This window comes from Sinohyriopsis cumingii, chromosome 6 (genome assembly GCF_028554795.1).
Source record: "Sinohyriopsis cumingii isolate HCF-2022 chromosome 6, ASM2855479v2, whole genome shotgun sequence".
NCBI lineage: Eukaryota > Metazoa > Mollusca > Bivalvia > Unionida > Unionidae > Sinohyriopsis > Sinohyriopsis cumingii.
This window is the reverse complement of record NC_142966.1, coordinates 161,615,333-161,638,916: the sequence shown is the minus strand read 5'-3', so window position 1 is coordinate 161,638,916 and position 23,584 is coordinate 161,615,333. Positions and strand designations below refer to the sequence as shown.

General features: G+C 36.5%; 1 protein-coding gene across 1 annotated transcript; it reads right to left on the bottom strand.

The window, feature by feature from the left end:
- Positions 1–214: 214 nt before the first annotated feature.
- LOC149798409 (uncharacterized) lies at positions 215–23,468 on the bottom strand. The gene is made up of 5 exons (XM_089960870.1): positions 22,685–23,468; positions 14,660–14,899; positions 3,677–3,871; positions 2,491–2,637; positions 215–489 (listed from the first exon to the last, which is right to left on the bottom strand). The coding sequence occupies exons 2-5, from the start codon at positions 14,892–14,894 to the stop codon at positions 215–217; spliced, it is 852 nt and encodes a 283-aa protein (XP_089816996.1). The 5' UTR covers positions 14,895–14,899; positions 22,685–23,468.
- Positions 23,469–23,584: the final 116 nt, after the last annotated feature.

Genomic DNA, 23,584 nt, shown 5'->3' with positions numbered 1-23,584 from the left:
TTGATAATTGGAAGTTTACAATCCAGACTCCAAAATTTGACAATGACTGGCCTTGGTTGTCCCTGTCGACCTGGAATCCTATGCACAGCCACTATGTCCCTGTTGTCCAAATTAATCTTTGTGACTTCCTTCACCAATTTCGGAATTCTCTCTCTCAGGCTTTCATTTTCCTCCTCCTCCAGCCCTAAAAATTTATGTTCAGCTTCCTTGAATATTATTCGATTTGGTTTGAAGCCGCACTTGCTTGCTTCGATCTCCTCTCAGAATCTTTCATGTCACTCCTCATTTTATCATTTTCCTTCTTTGCCTCTTGTAATTTTTCTCTCAATTGGTAGTTTTCGAATTCCAGTGAATCCACCCTATCCATCAACTCTCCTGTCCTCTCCTTTACTACCCTTTCACTTTCTACAACTATCTCCTTTCTCAGGTCTTCCTTCACATTCTCTAGCAATTTCCTCACAATAGTTGAGACAATTTCTGTTAGGTAATCTTTTTCACCAAGTCAGCAACGCAGATGTGAAATCTGCTTTTGAAATGCTCCCTCTGAGACTTTGCTTTATTTCATCCAAGTCCAGCTGAATTGTACTCAAGGTTGATTCACTCATACTTGTGTCAGATGTCTCCATTAAGGTGCCACTCTGTAATCTGGTTTTTATTTGTTGCTTGCCTTGATCTTTCTTTCCACTCATGCTTGTAGATAATCGTGTTTGGACTAATTTTTTCTCACTACTCAGTTGTGATACCGACATTTATCACTCGCCATGTGCCAAACAATTCTTATAATTGAAGGCAACTACACTGAAATAAGTAAATGTGTCAAACAAATCAGGTAGGGAATGTTTCAAAAATGCACCACTAAACTTACATCTCTGCTCCATCATATTTGAATTTTGAGTGGAAAAACACTTTTTTTTTTCAAAATTGATTAAGATATACCAGTAATGTTGTATGCCCTGCATTCCTTGAATATTCACACATCATCCTAACAAACATGAACCATTTCACTTTAAAAATAACCACTTATACATGCCACAATATACAGAACCCACTTTACTAGCTTCCACCTATAGCCGCCATTACTGTCACCTTTTTAAATATAGTCTTGATTCTGACATAGAGGGTTGCAAAAATGAACGTCTCCATTAGGATCGGTTTTTTTAGAAAATGGCATTGCGACCTAGGTCAAGTGGAGGGGTATATAACATTTAAAAAAAAACTTCCTCATCTCTGCTATAATCCAAAGTAGAATCAATCTTTACTGTTGTGCTCTGTTTTTAATATGTCTGAATTTTGTATTTCTATTATTTACTTGAAGTACAAGGTGCTCATTAATATTTTGACTAAATCATTAATTTGGAGTTATGGTTAATTCTCTGAAGGACGTTTTGAATTATATTATTGTGATCCATCAACAGAATGTTAACACTTACCACAAATGAAGCCATTGACACATTAGCACATTCGCGACTACATGCACATCAGCACATTCAATATTGAACGTTTTTGTAAAAAATATGGATTTCATTTGGGACATCATAAATTGGGGAAGAGTGATATAAACTTTAAGACTCTCTGGGTTTTAATTCACGGTACTGAACATTATTTTTATGAATTGTGACTTTGTATTCTAGGGAGATACATTATGTGCCGTATGTTATAAAACTTGTTGGTTTTCGATCATTTCTACTAGTTGTTTTAAGAACATAGATTCGTAACGCAACCTTGTTTTATTAATTGTGTATATTATTATAGTTTACTCTGCCAACTTCCTAAGCAAACTCATACCTATGATGTCGTTGATTTTTATTAATTATTAAAGGTTTTCATGAACTTTTTTCCTCGATTTGAATTGTGCATCTAAAATATAGCACTGTATCCTGTTCTGTTTCATATCGTCCATCTTAGTAGCAGTTTCACGCCTCTTAGTGATAAAGCAATAAGAAAACATAATGAATTGTGAGATAACATTAATTGTAACGTAAACAATTATTTTTAGCTGATACAAATATTTTGTTTTTAGTGATATTTATATTTAATAATTAAATCATCATATGTATATGATCATACGATAAACACTAACACTTTTAAAGCTCTTGATATAACCTCACAATGACATATTCCACCATCTGAAAGTGACATGAGTGATATGAAAACCTTCCTTCCAAACAGCTATAAGATGATTCAGGTATAAATATTTTGTTTTAATTCGGTTGTAGTCAATTTTACGCAACATGATTAAATTTAAGATAACAATGCATTTAAAATTTAATAGATTATTTATAGTGTTTTCATTTTAAAAAAATACAACAACAAGGAAATTAATCACATATTGAAATTTTGTATCTTTAAAACTAAAAATGGTTGACGAATTTTAGAAGTATGTTACAGAACATAATTTTAATGCATGTACATTGATGTTGCTTTTTATATCAGAAATAAGGTACACCTTTTAAGAATATCACTCTAATTTATTTAAACCATTTCACTTGCCTTGGTTGCAATGAGTTCCTTTCCATCCTGGTTCACACCCGTTAGGACATGTTCCATCCGTTTTGTTACATGGCTGGCCATGGATACATTTTCCACATGTATTGTTACAAAACTCAGTAAACCCGGAAAAGACACCATCGGTACACTCTGGAGGTTTGTGAAATAAACAATATTACATTTTGAAAAATAAAATTTAGCAAAAATTAAAATATGATAAAATTAAATAAATTCAGCATTTATCTTCACCAGATTTACGAATGCTAATATTGCTTTGTCAGAATAATGTGGATATGAAGTTATAACAAATCATGAGATAACTTAGATTTAAGAGGATAAGCAGGAAAGGTGCATCATTTATCATTAAGACAAAAACACATCTTGCAATGGTGGGCTTTACAAAGGATAAATAGTTCTTACTTTAACATGTATCTAAGAGGTAATGAGTATCATAATATTACTCACTCACCTGGTATAACAAGAGTGTCATACATGAAATTTAAATGGTTTGACCCAATAACCAAAACATGAACCAATCTTGAGATGTGGTTTTGCTTTTGTATGTATGTGATAAATATGTTTTACATATGAAATGCGATTCTTTAATATGCTACATTCTTAGTACTCAGCAAAACAAACAGCCAATTTCGCTTTTCTTCTCTTTTAATCAATTTACCCTTGCTTAGAATTTCTTTAGTCATTTGATATTTTCACTGTAATTAGATTTATAGATAATTTTTTTTATATATTATCAAAGCATATCGACGTTATTTCAAATGGTTATTTAGAGCTCCCAAGACAACTTCGAGGGCATATATTTGTATGTTTGTTCAACTTTCAACAAACTTAAATAAGCATTATTGCCCATGAAGTTATCAATCAAGCTTATGAATAGTGTGAGGGCCAGTTCATACGTGATATTAATCAAGTACTTCAACCAAAACGAGCGGAATTTTGGACAACAGTTCCGACGAATATCTCGTTGAGGAAGAGAACTAAATCAAATAGTAGATGCGCTGCTAAAAATATTGTTCCAAAACTCACCTGCCTATGAGTTAATTACTATTTCTTCTACCATTGATATTGTTTTTAATGTTTTAATGTTTATGGGAATCGCTGCATCATTAATGTATCTGATTTGTTATTCATTTGTGACCACGTATAGTGCAAAATATAATAAACAACTTACCACCATCAACAATAACTTCGCATATGACCAATATATCGCTCAACCTCACCAAAGAGATGAAACGGGCAACGGTATAATTAGGTCTAGAAACATATATGTTATTAGCTGATGAGATCACCACTAATTGATGGTTGTACGTCCACGAATTCGAACTATTACCAAGATACAGCTTAAAGCCAGAAAGTTGATCATCCCCTAAAAGAAAAGTAAGAAAAATGTAAGCATTTACTTTCATAAAGCATCACATCTTCACAAATAAATACAGTATAATAGATCCTGTATAAGTCAATACTATTGTACGGAATTTGTGTGAAAGCTTCTTCAACTTGAACACCGAAACATGATCTGCGTCTTTTTAGAGGATTGCGCATAGAAAATTATATATGCTTTTCCTGTACATGAATGTTATATTAGGTACAAGGTTTTAATCATATTAAATTTGGTGCTGATCTCTGTGTGACAAATGTTATATTGACGCAGAGTAATTTAGTCGATTAATCATTGATATTTTTAAAAAAATAAAGTTTTGTCTATCTTCAATGGACATGGTTGAACTTAATTGCAAAATTAAAGATCTTAGTCAAGGATCAGTTTAGGTGTGGATGGAGAAAACAATTTTTCCCCGTAATAGCGTTATTCTTTCTAATTCAGTTGTATTTTCTATCTCTTGACAGAAAGACATCTAGGTTTGGGGAGTTTAAAACAACAATTATTTTGTTTCTATTACTTAGGATACTCAATATAGCCATGTCTTTCATTTCTTATAGAAAAGATTTTATGAGCTATACTCAAACCATGATGTATGTCTCGTGTTTTAACATATTAATATTCATTGTATATTGCTGATTGGTGAATTCAGAGTTTATTTGTATTTTGAAAGCACTCCCGTACGAGCTTGTTCACGCTCATTATTCAATGTATGCAGTGAACATTGACTTTGAACTCTCTCTTTCCATGAGCCCAATTGAACAGTGTCAGACCTTAAAAGACATGCATTTTCAGGGCAGTTTCATAACCAAATATTGCCCTCTCTTATATCGGCTGACGATAAAGCCAGAGGAGTTTTTTTAGCCTCTAAAATGAACATTTCCAGAAACGACCATCGCACTGAAAGAAATATTCTGAAGAGTTCGTTCACTGTCAAATTTAGGAAACCCAACTTTAAAGACTATACTCTACTCCCCACTGTGTATACATGTTCCTAATATACCAACGTCCCATACTAGTAGTAAATCTAAGACAACAAGAGGGTCGACTTGATCATTACCCTGGAACGGATTGTGTGATTCATGTCTTGTTGTGTAATCATCGCTCCTTCTAAATTAATCAGACAACAATGTGGACATTTCTTAGATGGAGCCTTTGTAAAACAATAGTTTCATTTCAGGAATCAAAAAATGACTTCTCTACGAGGCACCATATATATGAACTTGGATCGATCTAGGGGCCGTTTCAAAATATTAGCGGACTTCGCCGATGAGTTCAATACTACAGTTACATTTGCGTCCTAGACGTGAATCAAGTCAAATGGCTTATTTGATGCCTGGGATGAGAAGATAAAAATCAACCTGTAGAGCAAATGAATTGACCTACTAGTATTGCTCATCACCAGCTGCCACCCGAAAGAGCAATAAATCATACTCCATACGGCCTGACTAATCTATCTAGGTCTGATAAGCATTGACAAGAGACTATGAGTACGTAGGTGCCTTAGAAGTAGAGGATTCAGTAGGGAAATATTGCTCATACAGTGAACAAAACCAGAATCACGATCACAATTCCCCTCTGAAAGCCAAAACATGCATCTCTTTTGCGGTTCCTTACCATCTCTATCCACCAGACTCACAACACATAATTCAAAACATTGGACAGAAGGGAAGGGACACCTTGGCCTTCTATTTTTCAAACTCACATTGGGCGAGGTGGATGGAAACAAAAAAGTGGGGTGGGTCGCGAAAACATTTGTATGCTGAAACGCAGCCAGAAGTTGCTGGGAGTTGGGGACTGACAAGTGTATGTCACCGTGTGTCCAAAAATGTGATGTTTAGTCAATACAAAACATCTCGCTTGCAGTGTTTTGAGCATTCATGATTCAGATGCAGTATTGATTATACCGCGCCCTTCTTGAACTGGCTGGGGATTACATTTATATTGTTGTAGTATCAGTTGTCGTTTATCAATTTACGTTCACAATTGCGTCGTTGAATGTTTATGTTGATAATACTGACGGTCTATTTATTATCTAAGGAGAATCACAGCAAGCCGCAAGACCCATCCCATCCATAATTGAATTTTGTAATTATATTTCAAAGTTCAATGTAGTAAACGTAGTATGTTTTAGATAGATTTGGTCATCCTTGGCTAATTTAAAAACAGCATTTAACCAAACTACTTTTCCCCTCCTATAATATTCAGAGGTCTATTCCAGTTTTGTTACCATCCTCTGGACTCAACGGTGGTTTATATGGTCCGAGGGTGCATTGGACACTAACGATGACTTTGATCTCACATCGCCAGTCGATATTATGTTCCGGTAAAGAGGTGAAATACTCCTCTAGTCTTAATCCCATCGACGTCCCTTGATCCAGATGCAACTACGTATAGAAGTGTTCGTTCAAAGTTTATCTTAGATTATGAATTATTTCAATGGTCGTTTATACACCGCCTTGTACGTTATTCAACCTTTATATAGATGTATCGAACCGTGTGTTCAGAACAGTTATTTCATGCGTCCTTGGATTCCTATTAAACCGAATACCACAGTTTCTCCGCGACGTACGGATTGACATCTTGCTTCTCGAGAGTTCCTTCGACCTCAAAAAAGGCTTTAGCGTGCAAGAAATACCTGTTTATATACCGAACATGTATTTATATTCGACTATAATTGTTTGGCACATGAACATAAATAGAAATAATGTCAATAATAGCGCTTAGACTCATCTTTATAAACTGGTTCGTCCATTTCAAATGATGCAACTGATACACGTCATTTTATGTTATTTGAGCAATTTAAATGTTGCGGAGATTTGTCATCTCAGTTCTCTCCGTGGTAGACCTCACCCTGCGACAAGATTCGCCGTTATGTTTCCCGACTGTTGACATTCAGGCAATAAATTGCCTTAGGCATTTTTGCTCACCAAATTAGTTAGTCGTGCTGCTGATGCGACAATGATGCTTTCACTGTCCTTGGCGAGCATTTTGTTTTGTTTTTTGGCAGTGGCAGACCGCTAGTGTTACGAAAATTAATGGTCCGCGTAGATTTGTTCAGCGCAGCGACTGGCAATCTATTCTTGTCTCCAACTCCAGAAACTAATCTAGATAACCTATCCTATATCGCAGAAATCCCACGCCAGGCGGCAAACAGCCCTGCGTCAATTACCTTAATCTTAACAACCCCAATGGCCTTATTACCGATTTTGTGGCCACTGAAAAAATTCTGGCAAATAACCCATGAGCAGCATCGCCAAACCAATATCTGTGAGAAACTCAATAGACAGGCAAGCGTAAATTTACAGATCGGACTCGGTTGACGGAGTAATTGTGAACGATTTTCATTATTTATTCAATTAACATCGGGGATAACTGTAGCTGACCATTACCCCGTCGTGCCAATGATATACAAACTAACGAGAAGTGTTTCTTTAAGAAATGAAGCAAACGCATATCTCAATATGTCAGTGTGATTCTAACACGGCAATAAATATTGTTATGACCATTATTAAGTCGCACAAATATATATTCAAGGAAAAACTAAACAAAATCTATTCCTTTCGCGATACACTCTGCCATCCAATGATGAAAAACTTTGATGGCATCCCACCTGAGATTTACCTTGTTAGTCTATATGATGGACACGATGTCGGGTGCAATGTGACGTCTATCGCTATCAGGAGAATTTTCCACAGTTATTTTCCCCCACAGTTTTTTCCCAGTCGCACTCAGGCACCGTTTTGATTGACGATGTACTAATGTCAATGCGGTACCTGGACGGTTTTATCTACATGTCCGAATCTAGTGTCGGCTCATGAACGAGAATATTATCCTGTTATTGTGCATATACGCAATTTAAATTCAGCATTGATTGTCTCGCAAACGCCGCCGAGAAATGCTATTTAGGATTCATTGATTTCCTTTGCGTTTTTCATTAAAACAATAGTGTATTATTGACTGGTATGTTGAGCAAGCTGTAATATACATGGAACTGATCCAATGATATCTCAAGTGTGCTACCGGGTGCGCCATACTCGGGCTGGGAAATACAACATCAGATTCTGCCAACATTTTCGACATTGGCACCATCGCGTTGGAACTCGTAGTGGTTTTAACAATTATTCTATCAAGTGGTAAAATTAATCTATTCCTATTCAACGTGCTTCCCATTATTGATATTAGCAAGTTACATGTGTAATTGTGATGACTAATAATTTAATTTCGGCGAGGACTTTAGTCACTGTTGTAAACGTTGTAGTCAATCACCCCGTTGATCAGCACGAGGATGATATGTGAGTCCATGATTCAACTCGCGTTCAATCGCTGACAGGTTGCTGATGCTTCTTTGATGGTATGGTGGGAATTATTTCCGGCCAGTAAACTCCGCACGAGGGTTTCTAATGGATGAACGTCGACGTTAACTTTATCGAGAAATTACGGTGTCGCGATTGCTTAACTCCGATGGGGTTTATATCCTTGTTTAAACGGGAGGGGTCTCACTATGAGTTTCAATCGGTTTTTATACTCAATGTTTTAATCGATTTGCAGCTGCATGTTAATTTCATGTTTTAACACCATTTATTCAAATAATGTAACCCCTTCCTCTTTTAAAACTTTGGCTCGTCTGGGCTCATCATCATTTACCCTAGTGAGACGTCAAATCTCTCGATAAACCCATCTTAAACAGTCCTTATTTGATTTATGATTTTTTAAGCTGCAATAAATGTTTATATCTGCTGTCATACACACTCGCGACTAACGTGGCGATTTTCTCAAAACTTTTCTGACGTTCTACCTCGTTATAAATTGTATTACCGTTTCCTGTTCTAATTAATAATCTGGTGATATTTCATGCACAGACATGCAAGCGAAGTCACCAACGTCTTCCCTTGCCTTTTTCGTGGAGATTTTTGTGCGTTCTGGTGCCGCAATGGCTTTTCTGATTTGCTCAGGAATGAATGAGGTAGCACCTCTGATCGCTTAAATATCCTCGGAAGAAGCTATCTCAGCATCAGAGCCACTGCGGATGCTTCTCTTGCCATGGCGATCTATATGTCTTCTATGGCATTTTCGTATTTCATATTGCTGAAGAATCAAACAATGTTGCTGACTTCCATTTTGTTGGTGGCCTCGTTGTAATCTTGTAGAACGATATAATACGTCTGGTCATCTGTGATTGCCGCAAATAGATATAACCTGTCCATCGTAGGATTCTCATAACGAGGTTAAGTAACAAATAGGTCTTACGGCAAACCAATGGTCATATGATTATCTCACTCACACTATTGGGTGATGCCAAATGGATTTTTACCGGTGGATTTTTATTTTGTTGATAAATTGTTAACTATGTGAAACTCATCGCGGGATGGTGAACGTTCTTCAGACAATTTATTTTAATTGGTCAATTAATTGTATGTGGTCAGTTTATTGACTGCCATAGTGATATGAAATGCCAACACGTTTATATTGTCTGCGATGCAAGTGTTACTTGGACGCAGTAGACTGACATATAATCACCGCGATAAATAAACGGAACCTAACCACAAGGATGTGTGCGCGATGTGGCATGAAAATATATAAATGTATGTTGACGGCAAACAAGCTGGTTGGCTGCAATGCATCATCGTTATGCTAGGCGACTATGGCCTCCATTAACGAAACACCCAGTAAGGAAACATTTATCGTGGTATAATTACTATCTGAATGGGACTCGACTGAATATTCTACAAGATCGACGTCCTCTCGATTGTGACAAAACAGCCATGGAGACTGATCGCGCATCTCACCGACACGATCTTACATTCAGTAACTGTGATTTAACTCTGCCAAACAAAGTTGATCGTGAAAACAAATGGAAGTTAAATAAAATTAGTTCACCATATGTGCGGCAACATCTTGCACGATGGTTAATAACAACCGCAATACCGGCACTATTAGCGGTTGGAGGCAATTGACTAGGGTCTTAAAAACATATTGGAGTGTTAACACTCCTATGATGGAATCGATTTATTACAGAGCCGTGGTTATTGGAAAGACACCGCAATATCAGCAAATAAGCAAATGCCACTCGCGTTTAAAATAAAATATATTTTCGCTATTTGGTTGGTGCGACAAGCATTTATGTCAGATTCACTTAGCGGCATCAAGAACTAAATCCATGGTAGTCGTTTGACGTCAAAACACCCAATGAAGTTCACCAGGCGGATATGTTGGTTCTGTCACAAGAAGGCTACACCGTTGACATAGAAAACGGCCACCGAGGTCGCCGGCACATCCAATCGCATATTCGTACGTGGACCATTAAGTTGACCAAGTCTGACGCAGTTTCATCAAGGCTGAGAATTTCTAGGATACGTAAACGCGTTTATGAAACATAACAGGATTAAATTATCGCAAGGGACATGATGGTGTTTAAAACGATCAAGTCATTTTCGAACAATTTAGCCGTATACTTGCGGTACGATTACATGATGGCAGAAAGACTTTCTGCGGGCGTAGCCGCATCAAACAAGTAAATTACGAACACGACAGCGATGAAACCCGCCGTGGCTAAATAATGACCACTGGAGTCGCCGAGACCTATGTTGAACTAATATTGGCAGGCGCCAGAATCGCTCTAGTTTGATATCGATAAGCATCTGGAGATATAGAAGGTGGAAAAATAATTTCTACTCATGTTATCTGGAGTTTAACGACAAAAAACAATTTAAACGTGACTCGTCACAGCAATGATTACCTTGATGTGTGAGAGAAAAGTTGGTAGTGATACCGGCGGATACACAGTATAATCACGGAGGGTGATGCATGAACAAAGCGGTATCTCCGCGTGGCAGCACACAAGGCTCATATCACCGTGTCGCCGGTTACACCCAAGGAATATCATGATGACGTTACCACGTAGATACCCTCGTTGATTATTAACAAGATCCAATGATTATTTAGTTGTTGTTCCAAGCCCATGGTGTAATCCAAGCGAGATCACTTCAGTCAGGAAAACTCCGCTGGGTATCATAACGTAGGTAAGATACATTTTGTTTGCTATCATGATGCTAATTTTCTGCGGAAGCGGTTGAGACAATTTTTTGTTGATGCTGAACAACGCGCTTTTGAAAATGCTATCAAGTTCAACGTGTGCGATTTGTGATACATACTGGATCACCGACACAGCAAGTTATGCAAGATTTGACCCTTCTACGCGATCGTCAATGAACCAGAAAAGCTGTGAGCTCTATATTGTTAGACGATTTAATCCATGAACGGAAGTTGCGTATGCAGGACACCATGGAGTCGAATCAACGCTCGTCGCATGCTCCACCTGACACAACAGCATATCGATTATACAATTAAGTTCAAGCTTGAGGGTTGTTTCCAATCCTGTAATTGGTACTTTGATTTGTTTTCCCATAGTATCCACCGTCTGTATACGAGTGAGGCTTATTCGTTTGGGTATCTGTCCTTATGAAACCTTAACAATTCACACTGAAGAGTGTCACGTGATTGTTTACCTGTGACGGTCGCTGACATCGCTGGGAACAAGATGGCACGAAAGTCATCATATGAATTTTTCACGATCGCTTCACGCATTTTTTCACATCTTTTGAGGTCACATTTTAGTCGTATTTGTAACTTTAACTCAAGTAGATTATTATCGTGGTGCAATGATCGTCTAGATCTTTATCACAATCATTCGCTTTGGACACCAGCCTGTGATTTGGAGATTTGCAACAAATAGGTGGATACTGACATTGATTCCCACACATGATTATGCAACAAGAATTATTACTCAACCATCATAAAATCATTTATATCGTGTCAACGAATTCGGTACATGTCTCGTCCCATATTATGATGCGATGTATATACTCGTTATCCATACGTACAGTATCCAATCCGGATTTTCCTTTCCACATGGAAAGAAAACTATGATAAGTTTGTGAGGTAACTTGACGTTGTCTCATGTCGAACGCAAGTTTCGGTGTAGGGTTAACGCGACGAGGTTTGACTCATCAAACAAATTTTGTATACAAGTTGATCTTGAGAGCAGTTTTACCAGAATCAGCTGCCTCATTTAGATACATAACTTTGTGACTTGCAACTGGATCATTTACTATATGAGATTTTGAATCCGTGAAAAATAATGTTTCCGAAAAATAATAGTGTTGTTCCTGATATTTTGCAGAGCGGTTTTTCTGTCCTTAACATCACCGGAGTAAAATTTAACAAACACTTGCAGAGAAATTGCAAATTAGCCGACCACGCTTGGGCTTGATGTTAGATAAGTTTTATGGCTACACCGCTGTTAAAGATTTTCAATATCTGTATTATCCTGTGAAATCAATAACTTCACCGGTTATTTTCGTGATGATAACTGGCGTCTTCAGTGACCGTTCCAATGAGTTTAGCACCTGTTTTTCCAACATTGTTTTCTCACTGAGATATTCCCGCACATCTATGCTCAGTAACACTAAATGTTTGGTCACACGTGCTGTCGCACAGTTAATTTTACCGCCATTAATAAGGCAATAAATTCTGGTTGGGATTTTCCACGAGGGAAACTCCATATATCACAGTGCAGCGGTAAGTGTGAATGAATTATCGTAGTTGATTCTGTCAAAGCCGTTCAGAACTCCAAAGGGAATCTGATGTGTTATCGTGACAAAAGACGTACCGTGACGTCGTTCCACCCGTATATGATCTAATGTGTTCCTCATAACACAATCTTCATTTTATCTCTTGGCGATCAATTGTTTTCTGAGAAAGTATATATTAACCGGAGGAAGAAAAGATCAAACAGATGCAGGACATGTGTTGTTCGTTCTGGCATTGTAAACTCGTCGCTCTTTCTGTATTTCAAAATATCATGTGAAATACACATATGCGGCATTGTCAACGACGAATTCTTCCTTTGCATCAAGAATATAATGATGTAGTTCTGAAATTTATTTTTGGGTGGTATGACATCGTGACGTACACAAACGATCAAGATAACATTTTACAACTTTCTGGTCACTGAGAATAGTATCACGCGCTGCGTGAAGGTCACTGAGTTGTGAATTTGAACGTGGTCATATAATGTTCGTTCCAGTATGCCCTAAAAACCTATTTTGTGCCCAACGGGCTATTGAGTGACGACCTGATATTGTCATAATGTATATACAAAGACGTTGATATCTCTAATAGGAAAGTCATATCGTGTACAAAAATATCAGTGAATAATTATTTGGGCAGAAAGGTTTTCTCGGCAAAAGAAGTGTCAGCATATTCCATTCCTCCTCTGCAGTCATTGTCCGTCAACTACCGTATAATCTATAATATATATTGCCCTACGACTGAAATGTGTGTTCATCTTTTTGCGAATATCGTCGAGATCTGGTGAGTTTTATAACCATTAAGTATAATTTTAGTTATCACTGGGCCATAAAACCAAGACGGGATTGTCTCCAATTCACATCAGCACATATATCTACATGTGACCTTGATGAATAAATGTGATAGAACAATCAAGGAGATAAATCGTTGTCGTCTGTTGAAAATGAACATCATCCAACTCGCCAGTAATGATATTATGCAACTTTTTTCCATACGTGATCGTTTTCGAGTTCTTCTCTTTTTACTAATGTCATCGCATGCTGTGAGGATGCATTTTGAGTTGTCGTTAATTAATCATTGATAGTGGCATTATATAGATATTGTTTGATATTTCTAATATAAGGTTTCCTATAATTTATTTATCACATTTAGCTTGGAACGCTCATACGAGCGGTCCCATCGTTTTTGCTCACCATAAAGGTATTAGTCCGAGAGCGCCAACCTAATATATTACACACGGAATAGGGCCTCAACCCTTTCTAATTATATCAGAGTGTATCCAACAGTACTTGAAGACACATTATTGATCACAAAATGTGAAGCCACTTACACTTGTTTCATCCAATTACACCTTTTAGAATTATAACTTTCTAATTTATTTCATGTGGGAAGGCTATGGAGCCATTTTTTAAGCGCGCTGACGTACACGTGTCACACTGATAACAAGCCCTGGGAAAGTGTCCGGTATAAAAAAACTCACGACTAACGCCATTTGTGTGTTGCTGTCCGCCGTACCAATGCAGAGTAAAACAAATAGAAGACCAAGGTGCCTCGCTTCATATGTTACTCTTTGGAAACAGATTATTCCGAACGTCTGAAAAGCATATTTCAAGATGTACCTATGGTTCGGCTACATGAGTCATCTTTACTATCCAACACAAGTTAGGATGTCGAGCGAAAGCACAACGTATCTCATGACTTGCTAAATCTGTATCAAGTAATATATTTACGAAAACGTTGACTGCAGAAAACGAGTGAATAATTTAAAGTCACATTCGCAATAAAATAAATGAATAAAATAAATGTGAATCTTGCCGATCACCACAACTCAATCGACATTCAACAAATAGTGTTGATTGTCCTGGAGCAACTGTTCCATTTACTCTGCCTTTCTCAATCCTTGAGAATCATTAGCTTCCCAAAGAGGTCGAGGCAGTTTATGACCTGTACTCAAATCTCTGCGACACTATTTACCGATGTAATTTAATTTTTGTTTTTATGTGAAATAATAATAATAATAATAATAACAATAATACTAATAATAATAATAATAATAATAATAATAATAATAAACGTCCACAAACTGACTTGTTAGACTGTTAAAATGTTTAGAAAAGACCATTAAAAGCTGACAAGCCTCTCTTGATGAGGTTAAAACGATCAAATTTTGAGACACAACTATACCTTGATTTGTTTGTCCGTAAACCGTGATGGTCTTTACAATAATGTTGAAGCCAATTTCAACTTCCCAGGTATGGTTAGCCTTGTCTACAACAACAGCGGTTGCGCTACATGTCTTTGACGTTATCGCATTGCTGCCATCTATGTTCCCATCCACAGCCTTATCAGCAGTCCAGAGGAAATTCTCAAAATATAATGTTGTTGACTGGACTGCAGACTTATGTAGAGCAAAATTCATCGTGCCTTAGAAAAAAAGGTATTTCCTTTATTTATTTATTGTAAAGAGATTTTGAATAATGTTTGCTCTATTTGAAATCCCGTCCGTCCATATATCAATCCATAACACCAATATTCATTACAATGCCTACCATTTCTGAACTATAATTCTATAACAGTTTTGCCCAGCTTGGTGATAACAATTATTCACTGTTCTGCCTCATATAATTTACAGCTGCATCCTTTGACCAGAACCCAGGTTTACAAATGGTACAAACTATCCAGTTAATATTGTACTATGTTAGGACATCATGGTCTTAAGTTAAGTAGCAGAAAGAAAAGAAACTATCAAAATTAGTACAATCAACAAATACATTTAAATTTCTATGTTACGAAATTACAAAGTGAACATTTAAGAGGAACGTATAGTATTGTAAGTTAAACTCCAATATAAATAAATGTTTTATCACAAGTTCAACAGGATAGAATGAATTTCAATATTGAATGTGCTAACGTGCCAATAGTCTTGAATAGGTTGTTGTACCGACAGTTTTGATGGATTACAATGATCCCAAGAAGTAATTTTGTCCAAAATATAATGATGTCCATGTAATTCAAATGACCAAATTTTAAATAAATTATTACTGTCAAATTACACCTTAACAGAGCTGAAAATGACTCTTCAAACCTGTCATAAGTAGGAAATAATAATTATATTCACCACAGCCTTATAAATAAACCTAAGACACAATAACATAACCATGATGTTGTTCAGATATTTTCTTTCAGAACATTATATATTCGTAAATAAGGCTACACCTTGTACACAAATATCAGTTAAACAGCATATTTATAGCTTACAAAGACGACAAAAGTGTGCAAATAACCAGTTTGTCTGCGTTCAATTACAGTCAAAGGGAGCTAGTGTTTAACATAGACCACGGTGCTCGACTTTTATTAGCAAAGTGTAATATTGCTTCCCTGCCCGTTGAGAAGAACGCAAAACGTCTTTGCTTTAACATGGTGCAGTCCGTCACATTGTGTACATCCATCGAACTTGTTTGTACCCTCAAAATCAGTCTGACAGTCCTGCGTGCAGTTGCGACAGACACTGATAATATTTCAAGTTTTGGTGACCATTTGAATATCCAGTCCACTTATATTTAATATCCTAAAATGATTGAAAGTTCGTGTTATAGAGATGTATCGTTAATAATTATGTTTTACTTGCGTCACTAGCTGTGATTTAATTGATAAACCACATGATGACCATAACATGACCTCTTATTTGTGTCGGTTATATCTACACATATGGCTATGGAGATTTGATTTTAATCAGATGGCCATCTAAATATAAAATGCAAGAATATATTTTTCACAAAGAACATTTTGATGTCTGCTTGGCACGTGTCGAGAAAGCTAAACCTATCACTTGGCATTCGTTTTAGGCGTTGAACACGAACATATTCATTCTTGTAAATTAAGTAACTGTAGTTTTGTTTGATCACGATCACGCGCTTATTCATTTTTATAAATGAAAATACCTTGGTTTGGTTTTGGTTTAACATTGCAAAAGCGTATCTCATCAACCCTGCATATTTTGCAGTATATTAATCCTAAGTATCAGCCATTCATTTTGAGTACCTCACGGTCATCATGAGATTTTTGCTTTTTGTAAGTACTCTACATATAAGTGCTGCAAAAACGTGCAGCTTGAAATCTTCATTGATATTTTGTTTCTGTTGCGTTCACCTATTTAATTTATAGAAAAAAAACATTGTAATTAATATGTGCAACGGATGTTTTCTTGTTGATGACTTCATGCCTTTGTTGTGGAAGCCATGCTGGTGGGTGGGTTTCTAATTTACGCGGCAAAACAGGTCAGTGGGAATGACTATCCTGAATGTGGTATTGGATAAATGAGAGGATACAACGTTTATGCTGCTAGGTTATATATATATATATATATATATATATATATATATATATATATATATATATACATAATAGTTGCTTGCCTTTTGTTTAGTAATACATTTTATTTATATAACCCTTTTGCTCTTTTTGAAAGTGTTACATTAACAGGACAGGTGAAATATTATCATGTAGAGCAGCCATAAACACATGAACAGACTTAGGCTAACAAGTTATTATTTCTCTATTATCTAGACAATATACATAGACGTAATATCTCAAACCTTAAATATCTCGGAAATAGTAGCGAATCAGTTGTTTTATTTGTCATATTTGAATTGTTCTCCGCGGGTTCAATCTACAAACATTAGGAACACTCACAACTTTTGATGCATAACTACCATTAGCAGACAGAGAGAGAGAGAGAGAGATGGGGTGCAAAATGAGAACACCATATTTGTTACCTATATACAAAGTCTCGTATTATTTGTTTTTTTGTCTAACGAAGGCTTGGATGAGAGAAAAATACATCCCAGTTGTTTAGCGAAATGTCGAAAAATGCAGGATTCCGGATGCATTTTGAAAGCATTGACCCTATGGCCTGAACATGACGCGATATTCTCAAGTGGAATTTAACAATGAAGTTATAAATTTAACATCTGTGTCATCGCGAGCGCAATTAAAATATTGTTACATTGTTAGAAGTCGCTGACTATAAAATGCATTATGGTTCCAAAAGTGAATTAAACTAACATCGCAATATTTGCTTCGAACATAACTCAAAGACACAAGTTAGTAATAAAGGAAGTTATGGGGCTAAAGAGTCATTAACAATATGCCGCATTTATGCAAGGAAATGACTATATGGGGCTTCAGGTGCATTTACAAGGAAATGACGATATGCGGCGGAGGGGGAATTAGCACAATGCCCTGTGTCATATGGTGAAAGTTAATGTCAAAACTATACACACGACCAACATCCATTTCTATATTACCCAAAACCTATGATTTTACTATCCAATATCCTAGATTTACTATCAAACACGACATGTGTAGTGACCAAGTTTCGAACAACCAATCTTCAGCACGCGGCACTTACTTTGCAACACGATGTTGTTGTGACCAATACGCCACACTTACTAACTAAGGATAGAATATAAAGGAAATGTACTTAAGCCGCACATAATCACATAACGGGGTAGGAATGTTCATATATACACTATACACACAAACACGCCATCGGGCAAGAGGGGTAAAGGGCTTAAGTTTCATTATTTGTGCATAAACATAGACACACAAAACTATGAAATGCATTTATTGCCAGTGATTGAGAAGTATCCCTGAAAAGAGTCTTTGGAATGGTTAACTAAAGGGGATTAGCTCATGTGGCACCACTTCAATGTTCTCTGCAAGTTTTATCTTACTGCCAATCCATAGACCAAGACCCTCTTCAAGCACACTTGCCTTTCAGTACACACTCTTCTCTTTGAGATAGCAATGTCTGTACTCGTAGTAATGGCCCATGCTGACTTCACTTACACTGGATTAAACAGAAAGTTGCCATGACAACAGATGCCGCAATAATCTAAAGCACTTCTTTAACATAATTCAGGCAAGGTCTATGTTTTATCTTCCTATCCGAGTACGGTAGACATGTGTCATACCATTGCTAAAGAACTCAAGTCGAAAACACAGGGCTGAAATGAGGCGATTTTTTGGTGTGCGCCTGCAGTGAATACTTCTTATGCAGGACTGATAGACAGTAAGGCTACTGGTACTGGTGCGATTATTCTCCAAAAAGATGATGATTACAATATGGCCGGTCGTAGTAGATTCACCTACTTCTTCATCGTTGCGATTCTATGATGACTTCAGAACGAAATACGAACGAAGAGTTACAGGTCGTTTTGCAGCTCAGAAAGAATAGAAACGCACATTTATTCAAACATAACAAGAGTTAAACGTAAAGAACAAGAAGACAAGATGAAACTCTTGAATACTGTAAAGAAGAAAGAGAGTGAATACAAAATGATCAGTCAATTGCAAAACATTCTGGCAAAGTTATTATACTTGACAATAATGGCTATAGCAAAACCTAAGAGAAGAGACCTTCAAAATCCAAGTTTTCAAAACATTATATGACAAAGTCGACATTCACCATCACTGAGATGCATAGATTAGCAACAATCACTCAAACCACTAAAAAGCAGGAGGAAGACGTCAAGTTCATACGTTGCTTTCATGCAAACCCCAATATTGTCCATTTCAGGACCTTGCTAGAAAATATTACTATTTCATGATTGCCAACTCAAACAAAAAATTCCGCTCAGGGTCATGTGTTGGTGTGTGTGTCTGTGTGTGTGTGTGTATGTGTGCCAGTGCGTTCTATTACATTATCCACACTAAAAGTTATTCGAGAAAAAGAGACAAAATTATTTTCATTTTGATGTTGTCTCGCACGTGTCAAACACAATTCAATTTTAAAACAAATCATAAAGTCCATGTTTCTTCTTATTTGCTACTCAGATTTTTTACTGTCTTCACTGGCATGGTTTCTTCTTGAGTTTCTTGTTATGTCCTGTATTTAATTTATTTGCTGGAGCGGGTTCCTATTCTTCTGTTTGTGCTTTTCAACGATAATTATACTCGTTGTCCTTTCTCTTGGGACACTCTAAGGACCATTGTGTTTTTTGACCTTAATAACAGTTTTTATAATGTTTCTATATTTTTAATTGTGTCTCAGATGTTCCTTTATTTCATCGTAGTGGACATTCACGGGTACTTTGTTTTCTTGAGTGAAATAACTGGTATTTTGACTTTTGTCTCCAGAGGAGTATTCAAAATTCTTGTTATTAAGAGAAAAATCATATCAAAATTTTGATTAATCTTCTTGATTATGTTTTAATTTCGACTAAATGTCGTCTAATGATTGTGAAGCAGCATCAACAAATCTTCAATTTACTCAGTCAAAAATGAAGACATCTTCCGCATAAGTAATCTGGTTTCTATGCAATTTAACAAAGAATGTAAGTGACTACATTTATATCAACACTTCTAGGTTGTGTAAACAGAAACAACTCTGCCAGGAAAATATTGCAAATGAATATGTTCATGTTAATCTCTGTATCAATTTAGTTGTACCTGCTCCACAGCGTTATGATTTCAACGATGGCGTCCAAGCGGATTGTGGCGATTTTGGATTAATCAGTTTTAAAAATTCGGAATCATTAGAGTATCTCGACCAGAAACCTTCACGTCTACATCAACAAGAGCAGACTGATTTGAAACAAAAACCTATTATGTGATTATAGTCTTTTATCCAGATGTTCAGACAGGAAGAAATAAGCATTATGATGATGTGTAGACTCTACACCTGTGCGAAAACAGTTGTACTGTATGATTTCTCTCAGTCAGGAATATTTGAAAAAAGAAATTTAATATTTCTTGGAGAATGATCTTGTTGAACCAAGTAAAAGTAATTGGTGTTCCTGTGTATTATTGTTTCAAAACATGATGGTACTTTCCGTACGTGCATTGACTACATAAAGGTAAACAGTGTGACCAAACCAAATTCGTTTCCAATATCATGAAATGATGATTGCATTTACTACATTGAAAACAGAGAAAATATGTCACTAAAAATTCCACCTTTTGAAAGGCTTTTGGCAGCCTCCATGCATGGAAAAGGAGAACAAAACTCGGAATTTGTTATTCAGGATGGACTTTATTAACATAAAATGTTGCCATGTGATATGAACCATTCTCCATCAAATTTCCAGCATTTTATGAACATGATAACATTTGGTATATATGGCAGTTAAGTGTACGTCGATGACGTTATTATATGCAGCCACACCTCTACAAATTACATTGAAACCATTCGGAAATATTTTGTTCTACGGAGTCATGCAAAGTTTACAATACTTTAATTAAAAGCGAGTTTTGCTGTGTTCGTGTTCCGCATTTAGGACATTAACATGGTAAACCTGTAGAAGTTAAAGTTAAGCCTATCTTTTAATTCCCAGTCCTATCAGTGACAAGCACCTGAGGTGATGTTGGTGTATGGCTGGATATTATTGAAAATGTTGCCTGACTATCTCCAAAATTGCTGAAATCCTGACCTATTTGTTGAGCAAGAGAACCACGTTGTTTTGTCCCACAATTGCTTAGGATTGATTAAAGGTCATACTTAAGAGTGTACCAATTCTTTCACCTCAAGATTTCAACCAGTTTTTTTAAATGCATGTTGATGCAAGTGACGTAGGGTTAATGTCTTATTAATTCAAGTAGACAAACATGGTGTGGATCATACAATGCGCTATTTCTTTAAAACATTAAACAAGCTCGAAAGACATTAGTCCACTACTGAGTAGTTCTTGACTTTGATATTGGTTTTGCAATACTTTAAACTGTATGTTAAGTCAGTTCCTTCTCCTATTATTGTATTCCGTGATTACGTACATTAACACAATACAAAAGAAAAATCAGATGATGTTGAAATGTACTTTGATGTTGCATTAACATAACGTTACAATTTGACACTTCAAGGGAAAATACCTCTTGATTGCTGATGCACTTTCACGTGTATAGAAGTAATTTCTTGCTTTATGTTGTATATGTTTGTGTCATTTTTCATATGATAACTTCCTGTATCATTATGTTATTATATTCTCACATGCATGTTTGACTACTACTTCAAAGCAAGCTTTATTGCGTAAGGCTTTCTGATTTATTATTAGGGTAGCTGTTATGAATATAAATAGAGTGACCTTTAACTTGGTGCATGTCTGTAGATTTTTGTTTGGATGGTTCATTCATGTGGGTTATGGTGCAAGGTAGGGTAATGTGAAATGGGTCATGTATGGAGTAGGCAAATATTGACGTGTTGACTGTATACATATACGGCGATAACATGGACAATTAATTCATTGTTATAGTCATTATTTCCTGTGTTTTGTCTTAATATCAGTCTGCAGATGTGTGTAATGCTGTATTTAAATATGTGATAATAAATGTTCCTTTGGATTACTATCTGGATTTACATAGTGCTGATAATACTGTTTGGAATAAACTATTATTCTGAGACTATTGTGAATGTACTCAGAGGAGTTCTAAATATTGTTATTGTGAGACATCAAAACTGTCACACATCATCACATTCGAGGGCCTGGATATCGTTCTGAACAATCTGGTATTTTGTAAGTGTGTATGTAAAGGTCTCGTAGACTACCTTAGGTTGGGGTGGGGTGCTCCCAGTTTTATATGTAATTATTACAGAAGACCCACCCTAGCTCGTTTTTGTTAGAAATTGAAGTAGCAATAGAGTTGCAAAGCTCCGAGCCCCCAGTCAGTGATGCCGACAGTTAAATTACTGAATACACAAAAGTGAAATTCAAAAAAACTACAAATTTAATGCTATTCAATTACAGATAGTCCTTCCTCAAATGAAATTCAATATTCAAAACCCTATCACTCGTCTTTCACTCGACCAAGTGACGGCCTATTTCATTATCTGACTTAGTGTGATAGATTTTCCTCCTGTCCTCTGTCTCTACTCATCTGTAGTATTACTTGACTGCTACCCAGTATCCCTTTAGTCCAAAAACCACGTCCTTCACCCTTCCACTACTTCCAATTCCGTTCTCTCCTTTTATTGTCTCCCAGAGACTCGGGACCAACTGTACCAGGGTATTCCCCTTCTCTATCTCCTACAGCTATTCCGGTCCCTTGAGATTCCATTGGTGGTCACGCCTTGTTCAATTCTGAGTGGATGTCGATTCACCCATGGTCTACATAATTAGCAGACATTGCCCCCTCCCCGGCAGTCTGTCAAGGGTGGATTTACGACCCCAACTTGATGTTCCTTTGAGCCCAACACAGGTAAAGCATGCCACTTACCTGTGAATCGCACGCAGCCAAATAAGGCGCCAGTAACAAGTTCCTATGGCCATGGTATATACAACTGGCTTCCCACCCGTCCTTTTGATGTCGGTTTACACTATCGTAACATATGCCGGCCGGCCAGCTGTGTACACATCGCTTTGACACTCATTCTTCGCAAGGCTGACTCTCGCAACATTTATGAAGAGAATAATTAGCCTCATGGTCTAGCATATACATGTTGCAATATGGCTATTGTTCCTTACTTATAACGTGACAGTGCAGAATGTTTCGGGATAATTTTGCTTTTGAATGATAAAAGTCTGTAAGTTCGAATAAAATTTTCATTTAATAACTTAAAGTATTAAATTATTACTTAAGTTGTAGAAAACATGTTGGTTTTGTTCTGTCTGTTACTTAATTTAGAGTCGTGACACCATAATGTGTATCACATAAATCCTTTTATATTTGAATTGATGTCTTCCTTGTTTGTGAAATGTGTAAGTTGTATCGATATTTGATAGGTTGTCCATGCTTCGCTATTATCATTTTATCCTGTCTAAGAGTGTAGTTTAATATCTCTTCACAAATGAGTAATGTTTGTGATAGGAACTGGACTTGTAAGATCGTAGTGTAAACCCCTTATATACTGTACCTAGTTCATGCATGTTATTGATCACAGACGTTTTATGACCTTTCTGTATGTTTTACAGTCGTATTATGCAACAACATGTCAAATATGACAATATCAATACCTTAGAACGCTAGTTTGAAAACAGTATGTTATATTAAAAAGAAACTTAGCAAAACGCCGTACTTAATAAATACAGCCTACCTCCTATGGAATAATAAAGAAAATAAACGACTAAACTCTCGGGGAAGAGGCTGCATTTCATTTGCAGATCTTCCTTCGCACAT

Bases quoted from the DNA above. Each gene is read 5' to 3' on its own strand.
- LOC149798409 (XM_089960870.1), bottom strand. From the start codon at position 14,894: ATGAATTTTGCTCTACATAAGTCTGCAGTCCAGTCAACAACATTATAT. The intron at 2,638-3,676 runs GTAAGTTGTTTA...ACAAACCTCCAG, and splicing joins CGAAGTTATTGTTGATGGTG to AGTGTACCGATGGTGTCTTT. The intron at 490-2,490 runs GCAAGTGAAATG...TTGGTGAAAAAG, and splicing joins AGGAACTCATTGCAACCAAG to ATTACCTAACAGAAATTGTC.